The sequence below is a fragment of the Tauraco erythrolophus genome, chromosome 13 (assembly GCF_009769465.1).
Source record: "Tauraco erythrolophus isolate bTauEry1 chromosome 13, bTauEry1.pri, whole genome shotgun sequence".
NCBI lineage: Eukaryota > Metazoa > Chordata > Aves > Musophagiformes > Musophagidae > Tauraco > Tauraco erythrolophus.
Genome location: NC_141477.1, coordinates 19899654 through 19915058, shown reverse-complemented (window position 1 = coordinate 19915058; position 15405 = coordinate 19899654). Strand labels below are relative to the sequence as shown.

General features: G+C 41.7%; 1 protein-coding gene across 1 annotated transcript in view; it reads left to right on the top strand.

The window, feature by feature from the left end:
* The window catches only part of COL4A6 (collagen type IV alpha 6 chain), a 136193-nt gene that overhangs the window by 80407 nt on the left and 40381 nt on the right, over positions 1-15405 (top strand). The window contains exons 4-5 of the mRNA XM_086619911.1: positions 9180-9314; positions 10390-10434. Coding sequence (XP_086476037.1) covers positions 9180-9314; positions 10390-10434 — 180 coding nt within the window. The remainder of the gene's footprint in view (positions 1-9179; positions 9315-10389; positions 10435-15405) is intronic.

Genomic DNA, 15405 nt, shown 5'->3' with positions numbered 1-15405 from the left:
TGCCAGCCAAGAGGGGAAGGTAGCAAAAAGTTCATTGTAGCTGCTCACTTCAACAGTTCTTTTAAAACACATCAGGCTTTTTTGGTTTGTTCTGTAGGGTGCTAGGGATAAGTGAAAGGGAAAATAACACAAGCCTGCATGATGTTCTTTCCTCGTGAGCCCATAGCAGATCCCTGAAAAAGTTAAGTGTTGTAGGGTGTTTCTTAAGGAGAGTCAGAAGCTGTGGTTTCATGGGCAGTGAGTCCTTGTGTGACTGCCCTTGAAGTCACTACGATTCAATATCGTTTTTCCCCAAAGGACTTGTCTAGTGTCTATAATTAGTGTGGTGTCTTCCTCAGTAATGAGTTAGGTAAAACTCCTTTCTATGGTTTGTGAAAAATAGTATACTTGATCTTGGCAAATTAGTTGGAGAGAAAATATATGTACACATATATAGTATACACATATATATACACATAGTATGTACTGCAAGGCCTGTATTGTTGGTGTTGGAAATTGTATAAGCTCAGTTAACAAACTGCAGTGTGTGTCTGTTCAACCATGTCGCTTGTCATGTGAAAAGCAACACGCAGAAACAATTAAAACATGAGATAAAACTAAGTGATCTCATTTGATTGTCTGATTGAAACAAAGAAGTTATTGAGTAAGAGACAGCTTTTAACACAAAACGTAAACGCAGACTGAAAAGTATTTCTGAGGACAGTAAAAGTGCTGCCAGAAGTCGGGATAATAAGGCTGAAGATGAAGGAAGCAAAGCGAAGCCAGCGGTGATTGTGGACTGCCCTCCCTTGGAGGTCACACTGTGTGAGCATATCACTATGGGTTATTCAAGAATGAAGTCATTTTATTCATCTAATTCACAGCTTTCAATAAACATGACAACTAGTTATAACCAGCTGGCTGGTCCTTTGCTGGAGCAATGGTGCTGTAGATACCTGCTGTTCCGTATCACCGTAAAACTCTTTACTGGCTTGTAAGTGGAAAACGTAGTTGGTAACAGAACCAGAGGTGTCTGCAAATCAGTCTGCTTAGAGGAAAGCCCTGCAATCAAAGCCAGTAGGGTCAGGGGCTCTGACCCTCACTTTTCATTTGACCCGTCTCCTGTATTGGGCACTGACTTCTGGGAGCTGTCATTTGGTCGTTTTCTGCTGCCATGGTCTCACCAGAGGCGGCTTGTGTGTGTTCTGGGGAAAAAAATGCTTTGCGTTGGCTGCCTTGTCTACTTTCCTGTACGGCCATCAGGAAAATGGAAAGAAGTCCTAGGGAAACCTTGTGTTTTCTTCTGAAATAACTAATTCTTTTGTATTAAAATTCAGCTCAGGATTCGTGCCGCTGTCAAGAGATGCACACAATATTCAGAAGAGCCCTCCCCTCAGTTTAAGGGCAGGAAAATGTTATGACAGCTGCTGTCCTGTGTGACCAGGTCAGGGAACTGTAAAGGCTTTCTAAAACATTTTTTAGAGATTAGACACCAAAGACTTGAGGGAGAGAAGATGAACTGAGGTTGCAAAAGACCACAAAATCTCATAAACCATTCAAACCAGTGACTGTACTATGCTCTTTTGTTAAATAAAAAAAGTGATTAGTTTATGAGTAAGTTGAAGTCAGTCAGACCTCACTTGCTTTCACTAAGATTTCATAATCATGTAATCCATCCTTTCATTATAAGTCTTATTTTTTGGAATGTTGATGAATGTAATGTATGGCCAGAGCTCCAGGAGATGTGGGAGCAGTTCCTGCCCACTGTTCCTCACCGCCTCCTTCACGCCTTGTTTCCCTGTTACCTCTAAGTTGGGCTTAAACACGTGCGTGATTTCGGAGGAGTACTGCCAGTTGTGTCTTGTGTGCTGTCTAGTGGATTGCTCTCCATTTGTGTAGGAACCTAGCATTGCCCTTCCGGTTTAAAACACGAGAAGGCCCTAAAGATAACAGCCAAGCTGGCAAAGGAACCTGTTGCCATGGTAAGTAGTGAAAGGTTAATCTCAGACGACTATGTATCACCTAAGCCTCATGGCCAATTAGCTTAAGCAAACAGTGGGTAAGCTGGGGATTCCGGAGTGATCACCTCTGCTGCCCTGATGATCTGGGATGCAATTCATCAGTCACTGGAAACCAGGATTTCATGCAGTTTCTGCTGAGATAGAGGCATAATTCTGAGTGATGATCATGCAAAGGGCTGGTAAGCGTCGTTCAAATATATAGCGTAGCTCCTTAAAAATGAGATTTAACTCATAATTTTCATACAACTGTTATTCATTTAGTTGAAATACAACACAAGTCATCACCATGCTTTGTAGATCCTGCTGCTTGTTCTTTATTTTAAAAAATCCCCATGAATAATATCTTTATATTTCCATAGTTCCCATCATTCTGTGTGACGCTCCGTGTTACACATAGATCCCGTTCTCGGGGGAGTGCAGCACAGGAAGGCGATCACCCAACACCGCTGTGCATCTCTTACACAGATGTTACAACCCACAAGTGACTTTCACTTACTTTCATGTTATCTGTGTTCTCTGTGGCCTGGAGCCCTTCCACATTCTCTTTCTTATCTGTCTTGGACATTTCAGTACATCAAAGCAAAAGAGGAATCTGAGTTAAAGTCATCCTTTTTAACTCTCTCATTTTTTAAAAAAAAAGCAGTTTCTTTAAAGGTTATGAAGTATAAAACATAATAATTACTTAGATTTAATACTGAGCCACTCCTGGCATTGTCCGTGGTGGGGAAAAAGACAACAGTATGTGGTCTCTTTGTGTGCTATAAATAGAAATAGCAAATATGTGGAATTGATTGGATCAGGATGTTCCATGAAAGTTTTGAACTGGAAATTGAGCGTTCTAAAGAACAAACTTTTCCGAGATTTAAATATCCAATTTAAAAATAAAGATAGTTAAAAATAAAGATTACTTTTTTTAAAAAAAATGTCCAGGGTTTATATGCAGTTCTATATTTATAATGTGGTAAACCTTCTTTTGCATTTATTTATGTTACTGAAGTACATGATTCAGGAAGCAAATGGTCTATGAAATCAATTTTTTTTTTTTTAAGCAGTTTAAAAATCAGCTGTCAAACCATATATATATATGCACACACACATTTTTTATCACTTAGATTTTCTACTTACGATCATGTCTAGTCAAGCTTAGTGGAAATAACAGTAGTATTTTTTGAAAATTGACTTTATCACGTGAACTAAAATTGGAAATTATTGCGAGAAACAATTCTGCAGTTGCTCATTACTATGTTAAAAGATTGCTCCCGAGATGACCAGAGCAGCCTTCAGAGTCTGCAGTGTGAGAATGCCAAGCACTGCTTCGATAAATAGAAAACTTTTAAAATGAATTATGATATTAAAGAAATTCATGTTACAGGAATAATTCACCTCTTTTCTTATAAATAAATAAATAAATACCCTCATATCTTTCCTTAAAAACTAGAGAACAACAAAGAAAAAAAAACTTGTGAGATTTTTGGGAAGGTGCTGAGGTAAGTAGGATTGTTGCACAGGATGTTTTTTCCAGTCTGTTATTTCTGCGTGTGTGCACAGTTTTGTGTGTTCCTCTCACACTGTGTGGGTAAAAAGCTGTGTAGAGGAACAGTAAATTATATGACAGAAATAAAGAAGCCATTTTGAACAAGACTTTCCCTGAGTTTTTAGAAGAAATACTGAAGAATAATTTTCTTTAAAAGTACAAAGCGTTTTTCAGTAGGGTAAATAATTACTTACTGTGGAATGTCAGCAGGGCACTGGATACCTGACCTGTAATTTTGGAAAATAGTGAAGGGTTTTTCATCAGTAATTATTATTATTACGGTAGAACTGTGGGGCCCCAGTCGAGACCAGGACTCTCTTGTGCTAGGCACTGTCTGTCTACCAAGAGATAACCACTGCTGCTGGAATCTTGCAGCAAAGGCAGGGCAGACCGAAGAGGAGAAGGGAGGAAATGGAGATAGAAAGTAGAAGTGGTTAGCCCAAGGTCGTGCTGCTCACTAATGGACGCCGCTGCCTTGCACCGATAAGTCACCTATAGACACTTCATCCGAGTGCGGTGTGAGCCCTGTGTCACCTTTTGTAATGTGGCATCTCTGATGAGAGAGAACAGCCGTGATTTAAAAGGGTAATGCCATTTGCCTGTGGGAAAGAGCATCCCGAAGGATCAGTCCCTGCACAAGCTATCCTGTGCGACACGGACATCGGGTACGTGGAAGGTTTCAGACTACATTCTGCTTAGTGGATGCGGTATAGTCGGCATGAGCCGGCAATGTGCGCTGGCAGCCCAGAAAGCCAACCGTGTCCTGGGCTGCATCAAAAGGAGCGTGGCCAGCAGGTCAAGGGAAGTGATTCTGCCCCTCTGCTCTGCTGCCCTGAGACCCCACCTGGAGTGCTGCATTCAGCTCTGGAGTCCCCAGCACAAGAAGGACATGTAGCTGCTGGAGTGGGTCCAGAGGAGGCCACGAAGATGATCCAAGGGCTGGAGCACCTCTCCTGTGAAGACAGGCTGAGAGAGTTGGGGCTGTTCAGCCTGGAGAAGAGAAGGCTCCTAGGTGATCTTATTGCAGCCTTCCAGTACTTAATGGGGGCCTACAGGAAAGCTGGAGAGAGACTTTTCCAAGGGTGTGTAGTGACAGGACAAGGGGCAATGGATTTAAACTGAAAGAGGGGAGATTTAGATTAGATATAAGGAAGAAATTTTTCACTCTGAGGGTGGTGAGGCACTGGAACAGGTTGCCCAGAAAAGTTGTGGATGCCCCATCCCTGGAAGTGTTCAAGGCCAGGTTGGATGAGGCTTTGGGCAACCTGGTGTAGTGGAGGGTGTCCCAGCCCATGGCAGGGGGGTTGGAACTAGATGATCTTTGAGGTCCCTTCCAACTCTAATCATTCTATGATTCTATATGAGAATGTATGTTTTTAGGGCCATAATGATTTCATAGTTGGCTCTTTGGTTTGCCTTAATGTAATCAACTGAGCATAAGATGCTTCAGACTGTGAAGTGTTTGCTTGTGAAGTAAATCTTTGTCACTAGCAATTTTTGTGTTGATAAAACATTGTTTATGGGGAAATGATAGACGAAGAAATAGAGCACGTGAATAAGACCCTTTTTGAAAATTTGGTCACTGAATTCTTATAGAGGAGGAGCAATGTGTTAGTCTGAAAAAAATTAACATCTTTAAATTCAGTTGTTCTTTTCATACACTGGACCTTAATTTTGCTTAGAAAAATAATAATTCTTTGCTGAAATATGGCAGTCTACGAATTTAGTAACTGAAGAAGGGATCAGTTCTGCCCTACCCGATCAGTACTATTGTGCTTAGTAACTAGTCCTGCTAAACTTATCTCACTTTGGGAGTTCCAGTATCCTGTTCTGGTGATGAATCACTGACCAGTGTTTGATCGTGGGTGAGGTTAGTACAACTGTCCCCCAAGGAGGTAAGCTCTCGTATTAGATTTTTTGTCCCTGAAATAAGGGGCATGTCCAGTGGTTCCATACCGCTGCCACGTGTGTTCCTTTGCAAAGTGACAAATTAAAGAGATTTACACTTTATTTTCCAGGCTCACAGAGGCAATGGGAAAAAAAAAAAAAAAAAAGAATGTTTGGAATTTGCAATGCTATGTGCAGCAGCTCCGCTTCAGTGGGCGAAAATTTATGTGGGATATTAGAGTTGGCAAAAGGGGTAGAGACAATAAAGAAACTGATGTGTTTGATTGTGTAGCAGTAGAGAGGCCCCATCATTACCCACTATACTGGCCTTTCCTCATGACACCCTGGGATGCAGATGAATTAAAAGGATGATGGGGAGAAGGCATGTGTTGCAGAACCTTTTCCACCTTGAAAGAAGCTGCCATCAAATTACATTTTCAGGCCATTTTGTTTTACTGCCTTCTGCAGTGTAGCGGTTCAGAAGCAGTGGGAGGTTCCTATCCCAGCCATTTTGTCCTCTTGGTTACCCCACATTGAGAATGGAAACCTGGATGTCTGAGACATCTCTGTAGTTTTCATGGTTTGCAGTGGCTAAGTGTGTAACAGAGATGCATATGACTCACTGAACTTGTGGCACAAACTGGTCAAAATCTTGAAATTATCTATGGAAACACTATGGTATATCAAGAAATAATGCCATTTTTTCCCAGCATCATATTCATTCCAGAGAGACAGGCATTTAATTTAGTGCTGCTTGAATAGTAAAAGCCTGGTGCACAAATAAGTTTGAGAATGCAGGTCATGGTTTTCAAATATATGAAATTCTATTGGGCATTTGAGAAAACACTCACAAGTCATAGGAATTTCATAGACTTTGTCCTTGCTTGGTGTTGCTAGCATTCTATAATTTTCCTCTTTTTAAAAACAGTTGTCATGCAGCCAGGAAACCAAACCAATACCATTTCTTTTAATTAATGATGCCTTTTCTAGGCTACTGGACTACACAGATTGAACAATGAAGATTAAGAATAGGGAGCTCTGTTGATTCACTCCAGTTTCTGTTTGATGTAATCCACGTTTTATGTTTCAGCTTGTCCTCACTGCTAAGAGATGTTTTATTCTTTTTATCCCTTGGATAAGTAGGAGCAATCCTGATGCCAAAGCACAGTGAAGACTAGGCACTTCACTTTTTACCACAAGGTAAACTTACAGAGGTCAAAAAGTAGTTCCACCTGGTGTTGAACCCTGTAAGTTTACCTTGTGGTAAAACCTGAGTCTTCATTGTGCTTTTATCCTGGAATTGCTCCTGCACACCACAGTGCCTGCTCTTTATAATGCTTTTATCTTGGGACAGTTCATGGGAGTGCTACTGAGTGACGAAAAATGCTGCTTTTTTAGCAGTGGAGGCACGTCCTTCGTTTCAGCATAGAAAACGTGATTTCCATCCACATAGACTTCAAACGAAACAGTAAGAATTCTTGAGAGTCTGATTATCATGGCATAATCACATTATCAGAGAGATTAGAAGCACTTTACTGTGTCTTTATGGTTTAGTGACACTCTAAGGCACTGCACAAAATCTTCAAGTGCTGTTAAAATCTTTTTTGTAGGGCACTAAGGCAAAAGAGAGCTTTTTACCTACGGGCCCTGAAATCACACAGAACATATTTGATTCTGTCAGAGAGCTGCAGAACTGAACATGAGCAGAATGCGTAGTTACTGGTCTTTACTGTCTCATCTAGTGGTCTCAAAGTGACCTGCAGCACAACAAAACAAAAGACTCCTAAGATTTTTATTCCTATTGTTCCAGTCATTGTGAAACACTGTCATTAACCAGGTGATCAAGCTAATTGAATACAGAAGTGTTAGCAATTCAAACAAGTGAGGAATTCAGAGTGTTTTTTCCTTTAGAAACCTTGGTGGACTTTTGGATGCTGTTGCTTTTGTGGGTGGTGGCTGGCTATAACAGTAACATGCCCATTTTTAGAGTATGTCTCTCCTCTGCTGTGCTGCCTTGAGGTGGACAGTCCACAGCCCATGTCTTTTAACTGAAATGTTGCCTGAAAGACTCTGAATAGCTTGTGACCTTGGGAAATTAAAAAGTTAAAGCTGAGACTGAAAGTGAGAGCAAAGCATGTGACTTTTGTAACGTGTTCCTTGTGTGCGATTGCCAAGGACCACTGAAGATTTGGGGATTAATGTTATGATCGTATGGTTCCAAATAGAAATAATTCCATTGATAATTAGCCCAGAGTGAAGAAAGCGAAAAATAATTAAAAAAGCCTTTTCCGATGGGAGTCTGTACCTCTGGAAATGCAGAGTATGGATAGTGTCTAGACAGAAAAGGTATGAAATACAAAACATGCACTTGACCTCAGTTAAAAGGCCAGGATGAAACAATCACGACAGAAAGACTGACATGGGGGAGTTGCTGTACTTTAAAAGAAAACTGCTCCAGTAGTGAAGAAACATGCAATATGGGCTGAAATGTTTTAGCCTAAACAGATACTAAAAATGATCCTGAAAAAAGAATTTTTAAAGTCAATTCCAGTTTGTTTCACTTTGCTTGATTATTAACATGTAAAAAATGCATTTTTAAATTAACTGGAAAGTCTTTTACCTGCCAAGGCGTGGAGTCAGGACTTTGCGTGTCTCCAGCTGAGATTACTAAAACACTTGCAGCAGGGAGCTGCATTCCTTCTGCTGTTTTAAGGAGTTAGGGAAATAGAAGGGAAACACACTACCGTGGACATGATTGTAGAGGAGAATTGAAAAGAGGAGGATTTTTTAAATTTTTTTTTTTAATCTTCCTCCTTCGTTCTATGTCTTTTAATGTAAAGCTTGATTCTTTGCATGGATATCTTTGTGTAATCTGCCGACTGTCTTGCCAGTAGAAAGCGTAGCCCTAAACTTTCATTTTCTACTGATACTTTGGGACTTTAGACTCTGCTGGTCTCTTTCAGATTCTCTGAAAATGAACCAAATGAACAGTACAAAAATATTAACACAAAAATCTGTGTTAAGTGTTCAGTTGCCAAGAGGCAGCTTCTGATGCTAATAAAAAATCAGAGCGCTTACAGTAAAATTTTTTAAACATTGGCTTGTTTCAGAAACAAGCATCAGACTACTCTGCACCTCCACGTAGAGAGAGAACAATGGAAGCTCATCAGTCCCATAGGAATCTCTGCAGTTGTAGAAAAGCTGCCATCTTCGGGCAGTGCTCCGTCATTGCACCCTTCTTTTTGCACTCGAGAAACCAAAATCCACACCCCGACTGTAAGGTCACAGGAGAGCACAGTGAAATCAATCCCAATCTTGTACTAGTCTCAAATACTTTCAAGTGTGCTTTGTGACTGCATGTGACCCACGCACTTCTTGCATCTTGTGTTATCTTTTTGTTGTGCTTGGTCTAAAACATGAGCAAAATCTTCTTGTACTTTGCAGCTTGGAAATAGAGATGCAAACTCAAGAAGCAGCAGCCGGTTTGATCTCAAAACACTGTTGTCTTGCCCTGTTCCTTCCTGCAGGAATATGGGCAGTAATGGATCTACCAGGAAAAGGGGGAGATTTCTTACCATTACTCATGACTTACCTGAAATAACCTCTAAAAACTCTTTCTCTAAGAATGTAGCGGGAAAACTTCAGGATGTCCTAACTACCCTGAGAGGTATCAAATTGTATTAAAGAGTTGAATAGAGTAATTGCAAAGGAGTTTGTGAACATGGTGCCTTGACTTTTTTTTTTTGCGTGTGTATTAGGGTCGACCAGGACCAATTGGGCTTCAAGGACCAATAGGTGCACCTGGATTTACTGGCCCAGAAGGTTTACCAGGAGCAAAAGGTGAGAGAGGAGCAGTGGGCCCCCCTGGACCAGCTGGACAGAAAGGTGACAAGGTAGGCTCAACAGTGATTTGTTTGGGTTTTTTTTCCCCTGCAATACATCTATAGCCTTGTATATATTTTTGAATGAATAAAGATAGTCTGGGACTATCTGTCCAAGGGTGAGAACACAACAGAATTTCATTAGTATCTTTAGAGAATCCCCTGCTTTTGTTTTTGAATGAGAATGCAGTTCCTAAAGCTGCTGAACATTGTAGCCGTCCTGGTAGATGAACCACAGCCAAATGAGTATTGCTGTTGAAAGTGGTCTTCCACTTCGCATGCCCAGGGGTCGACTGTTGTTATTCACACTAAGTTCAGAGAGACCTGGAGCTGATTCCTATGTAGAAGATCCTGAGCTGGTGTCTAGAAAAGCAAAATGAATGGGTAGTAAATGAAACCTGCGGTTCAGTTTTGCGGGTGTAAAGTTATTTATAACACAAAGAATATTACAAACTATGTCATATTAAATAGCATAGCCCATAAGGTGTGGGTGTCAATGAATGCAGTGTGCAAGAATGGGCAGAACAGCAAATGTAGAAACGTCTTAATGCCCTTAGGAATATTCTACTTACACACTCTGTTTTGCTACTATCCAGAGCAGAGCAGTAGAACCAACGAAGTGGTAATTACTTGCAACTCAACCAGGGGTGGTCTGAAGTTAATACAGTTGTCTGCGTATCTCAGGGTGGTGCTATCCAAGTATAGACAGAAAAACCCTTACCAGAAAAAAAAAAAACCACCAAAACTCAGGTCAAGTGGGACACTGAGAGTTAAGCTTATACGGGATTGTTTATTTTCCTGGCATCTTGTTTTCCCCAGATGTGCAGTAGGAGATTAATTTTTTACTTTAAATTGCCTGATTAAAACGTTCCTGAAACACTCGTTTGGCATCCAGTCAAGCTCAGATGCTCAGTCCCTATCTTCACTGACCCCTGCGGTCAGAGAGAATGTGCATGAGAGAGTTTGCTCCTTTGGGTTTTGAAAGCCAAAGCCCAAGACTGAAAATGTTGGAGTGAAAAGAATCTCACAGGTGACTGAAATAGACGGACAGAGGAAGTGAAATATAACGTGTACTCTTTTTCTTCAGGGCCCAATGGGAGTTCCAGGATTTCAAGGCATCAACGGGATCCCAGTAAGTTTGCATATGTAAATATAAATCACCAGAATGGTAGTTCTTATCTTACTCATCATGGGTACAGTGAGCAGATCGTTCCCTTTTACGTTGTAGTAGCCTTCTTGTAGGTGGTAACTGTCACGCTTCTTTTGCTGACGTGTCGATGATGAAAACAGTGGTCAGAGCTGAGGCCCTCCGGAGAATCCTTGCTTCTCCACTAGGTGCTAGTTCTGGTTTAAATCTGAACCTAAGACAGGAAAGAGAGAATTGCTGTGTTTTCCAGGTGATAAGGGTAGGTAACCACTTTCCCTGACCATCAGGAATTTTTTTGTTTGTTTCTTTCATTTTGTAGAATTTTAACATTCTAGTGACAGTTGTTTCCTTTTCTGTGCAAAAGATTTTGTGCCTAGAGTGTTTTGACCAGCTTTCTTTCAATTTGGTTTTCCCCAGTGGTATTTGCAAAGATGTCTTACAGACACTACCTGAGGGCAGTTTTAGCTGGGCCAGTTTTAGAAGTTGCCCCAAACTTTCTTGCTCTCTCTACACTATTTAGCTCATCCTTTCTCCTTCTGGTATTAGATTTCTTTTTTTTTTTTCTTGATGACATTTTTCCATCTTCTGTATCCTTGTGCCTTCAGACTATACTCAACGCTCTTTCTCATCTTCCTTACTTCCTCAGCTGGCCAAGAGCTCCAACAGTTGATCTGTGTTTTCTTACTTCCTATCAAAAACTGAATTGTTTTCATAGATTGGCTGAAAATGTACAGTTGGCCTTGTAAATGAGCTTGCTTGATTCCAGTTCCTTCCTGGCCCTTGTCCTCTTTCCCCCTCCGCTCATCCTTGCCTGTTTTCTCTCCTGCTTTACTCCCTTGCTGCTTCCCACCACCTCCCTCCCCCCCCCAGCCAACTCTCTAGCTCTGAAGAGAACAAGCTGTTCTCATAATACTTAATTTAATTGAACACACTGTGGGAACATGCTGTTCTCAGGGTATTTTTTCAGATGAGGCTCTGGAGAAAGGGGATTCCCAACAATGAGGGGAGGCAGAGATACAGCAACAGCCATTGCCAGGTAGTTGGCAGCGACTGGCATTCCAAGAAGAGAGTAGAGGAGGTAGATGAGAGGGTTCAAAGCCTCAAGCATATGCACATCTACTCTGCTTTACAGTATTCTGCAGGTGGGTGCATAGAAAAGAGGCAGATTTTGCTGCTCATGAACAGCCAAGTGCTCACCACTGTGGGTCTTCTGTGCCACAATTGCAGGACAGAAAAAGAAAAAAAGGGAAACTACATTCTAGCCATTGAGATAAATACTTCCATTCTGAGGTGAAAATAGCAACCGTCACTGCTGAGAAAATATTTATACTTCTGCCAGTTCCATTTCAGCACAGGGAGCACCTTAGGTTTGTTGTGAAACGTATATGAACATATGCACATTATATGGATGTGTGAAATGCAGAGCAAAGGAGAGAGAGCATGTGCGTGCTGATACATGTAAGAGAGAAGTAAAAATATATTGCTACCTCTGCACAAGAATGAACATCTAAATAAGGAGAGAGGTTCTTTGTAGTGTGCAGGTATGTTAGCGTGGGCAGGTATGGTTTAGTCATGGCCAAAGGACTGCAAGGCTGCGATTCAGAGGGGAATCCCACTATTGACCTTAAGGGAAGCGGTGTTCCACAGAGTTCCCTTGGGGAATGCTGGTGGCAAGTAAATCGTGTTGTTGCAGCTGGCCTGACTAATCCCTTTAACTTAGTAAATACAGCAGTTACGTGTATTTATGGCTAGCCTTTCTTGTCACACTGTAGAAGAAATCTTCAAATCCTTAGCCCTACTCAGGAAGTTTATTTTTTCCTATAGGACAAGATTCAAGGACACCTCTGGCAAAGGCTGGAGCTGGAGCCAGGAGATGTATATTGCTTTTCATGAACTATCCAAGGAGTTCTAGAAGGAAATAATTCTAGGAGAAGTGAGCCCTTGTCTGTACCATGAAAGCTAGAGCTACATGGAGAGGCAAAGTTCTCTGTTTTGTGACCCTCCTAGAGGAAACGAAAGCACTTGGTGATGACTGTAAAAAGGCCACTTTACTGTAGCAATCCATGAAACTGCTTATTCAATTAGTTTTGTGTTCACCCTTAATTGCACTTGTTTCTCTGTTTTTAAATATTCATTGAGCCCTCCTGTTGGGATCGCCTTTGTGCTGTTTGCTTTAGAAAAGAGGCTCCTTGGGATCACAGTATTAGTGTGCAAGCAAAAGTCAGATAAAGCAAGGGCCTAGATGAACAGTTCAAATTTCCTTATCTGTCTCACAGGGAATGTGTCCTTTTGTAAGAACAGAGAGCACAAGTGATCTCTCCAGCCTGTGTTTTAACTCAAGTCAGTAAACTGGTCACCCTGCCATGTATAAGTAAAGCCTGTAAAAGTCTTCTGCCTTGGTCAATGGAGGTACTTGTGCTGAATTGGCACATCTGCCAAAACAGTAATTAGAGGAGGTGGAAGCAGTTAAACAGCTCTTTAAATCAGTATTTTAAATCCCTGGGGAAAAGGTTCATTTAAGCCAGAACTTTACAACTCTGAAGGAAGTCACTTGTTGGTGCCCAGTATCTCCTCAGGTAAGGTTCTTAAAGCAAAACATTGTGAACTCTGACAGCACATTAGCTGGAAAGTAGGAAATCCTGTGTATTTTTTTCCTAAAGTAAAAGAAACGGCGTGTGTATGTGTGTGCCAGTCTGTGTCGTGCTTTGGCTCAGAACCACGGACATGGATGCCAGGGGATTAAGTGACAGGGCCACAGATTTATTTAATACACGGAAGAAATCACTGTGGTCAGCATACTTCATATACTCTCTTTGTGAGCCCTTCTCACATATTAAGAGGATACCAAAATCCTTTGGGCCACTTACAGACTCTATTGGTCCAAGAGTTAGGAGCTCTCACCCAAAGTGTTTCCCAAGACATGAGGCCATCAGCCAGCTGCCTGCCATGGGCTGGCTCTTGGCCAGTAGTAAAGACTTAGCAGCTTGGCTCCCCGTTGTCTAGCTCTGAGGGGCAGATGTTGGCTGTTGAGCTTCGCTAAACCCTGCAGCTGGTCACCTTATGTTGTAACCAGATACATGTGCACTTGTCCCAAATAGCTTCTGGTTTCGTTGCTGCTGCAAATAAAGTGAAAGACCTGGTAGACGTTGACCACACTGGCCTCCCTCTGCAGTCACAGCCTGTCCCACCAGACTTGCTGCTCTTGGCTATGGCATCCTGCATGGATGAAGGAGAGTGGATTGCCACTGATTTATTCCAGCTTTGGGAACCAAATGAAATAATTTCTAAGAAACAAACAGGAGTGGCAATAAATTGGTGCTTCAGCCCTCTCCTGTCACTTTACCAGGGCTTGGCAAGTCCCTGCTTGCACACCACATGTGGGTGTTTTGACAAGTAGACTTAATCATCAGGGCAACTGGTACTATATATGCCATCGTGCCTGGTGCGAATGCTTTGGGATGACTTCATTCCATGTCCCGAGGCCTTATTTAATCTCAAATTTAAACTTGCCTGGGTGAGCTACCTTGATCCTGTAACAGACACACTTTGCGTTCATTCAGTTTGCACCTTATTGACTGATGGAGAGCAGATCCGGGCTCTCTCCTCTTCTCTCCATTTTGTTGGCACAAATCGCAGTGCAGTTGCCAAACGAGCTGGACCAAGGAGCTCATCTGGCTGAAAATTAACCCCATTAAGAAACAGAACATTTATTTCTCAGCTGTGTTGGTTTCCTGCTCCGACTCGCCTATTCTGCCTGTGCTTATGCCAGCACAGGGAAGAGGTTGGTGTGAGCAAGCAGGAGTGTGCAACGGCCCTCCTGAGAGCAGTGATCAGCTTGAGTCCGTAATTATGGCCCAAATTGCTCTGCATCCTTGGGAAAGTCACTCTGCTACTGTGTGCCCCTAGCTTCTCATCCGTAAAATGAAGATTATAGCATTCCCACATTTTCGCAAGGCATTTTAAGATCCTTAGATAAAAGGCTTTACGTTACTGCAAAGCTCTCATTGAGTTTGGTCAGAGCACATGCTATTGGCTTGGACTGGGAAGACCTTTGGCAACACAAATGTGTTTTGTTTTAAGTGTCAGGCATGAAGGATTGTTAATGTTCTGCTTTATCTCCATTTTATCCACGTTTATTTTTTTTACTTTCCTAGTGTGAGTCATAACTTGTTTAATGCAATATCTTAAGGATGAATCTTTGGGATCAAACAAAAGTACATTTGGGATGAGCCAAGATCAGGGTGTACAGAGGGGAGGGAGAGAACTGTCGGTTACTGATACTATCTCCGTAAGTTTCATTTTACTTCCTGCCATGAAACACTGTCTTTTAGTGCCACAGAACTCATTTCTGTGATAAGGAGGGTAGAATAAGTCGCTGCTGGAAACCTGGGCAGTGTGGCTGACAGTTCTGCCTTTCTGCCTTGTGCCTACGCGTGCCCATGTGACGCTGAAGAAAAAGTAACTGAAGTCTCAAACTTGATCTCCTTTGCACCAGAACCATGCTGAGTAAACTCCAGTCAAATTAGTAGAGCTATACCAGGGCAAAAGAGGTGTGAAATCAGAATTAGGTACAATTGTATTCTACTCTGCTTGATTAATAATTGACCATTACAAATACTTTATTTTAAATGTTGTTAGTTTAATTAGGTTTTTCCCCCAGTCGCTTTGCCTAAGGTTTTAAGTTTAATATAACAAGAAAGGCTGTTTTGCTTGAATGGCCTGATGCTGGAGCTGTAACATCTGTTGAGCTATTGAAGGAGAGGATACACACTGGAGAGGAAGAGAAGTCTCTGAAACTTTAAGCAGATTGGAATTATAAATGCTCAGTATTGTTGAGTCTGCCTCTGCCCTTGTTTTTACAGGAGCAACTTTCATTCCTGGTGTCAGGTGCACCCTTGCGTGCTCTTTCACACTGTGTTATATGCCATATATTTCAGACTGCTGTGGGATGAGTAT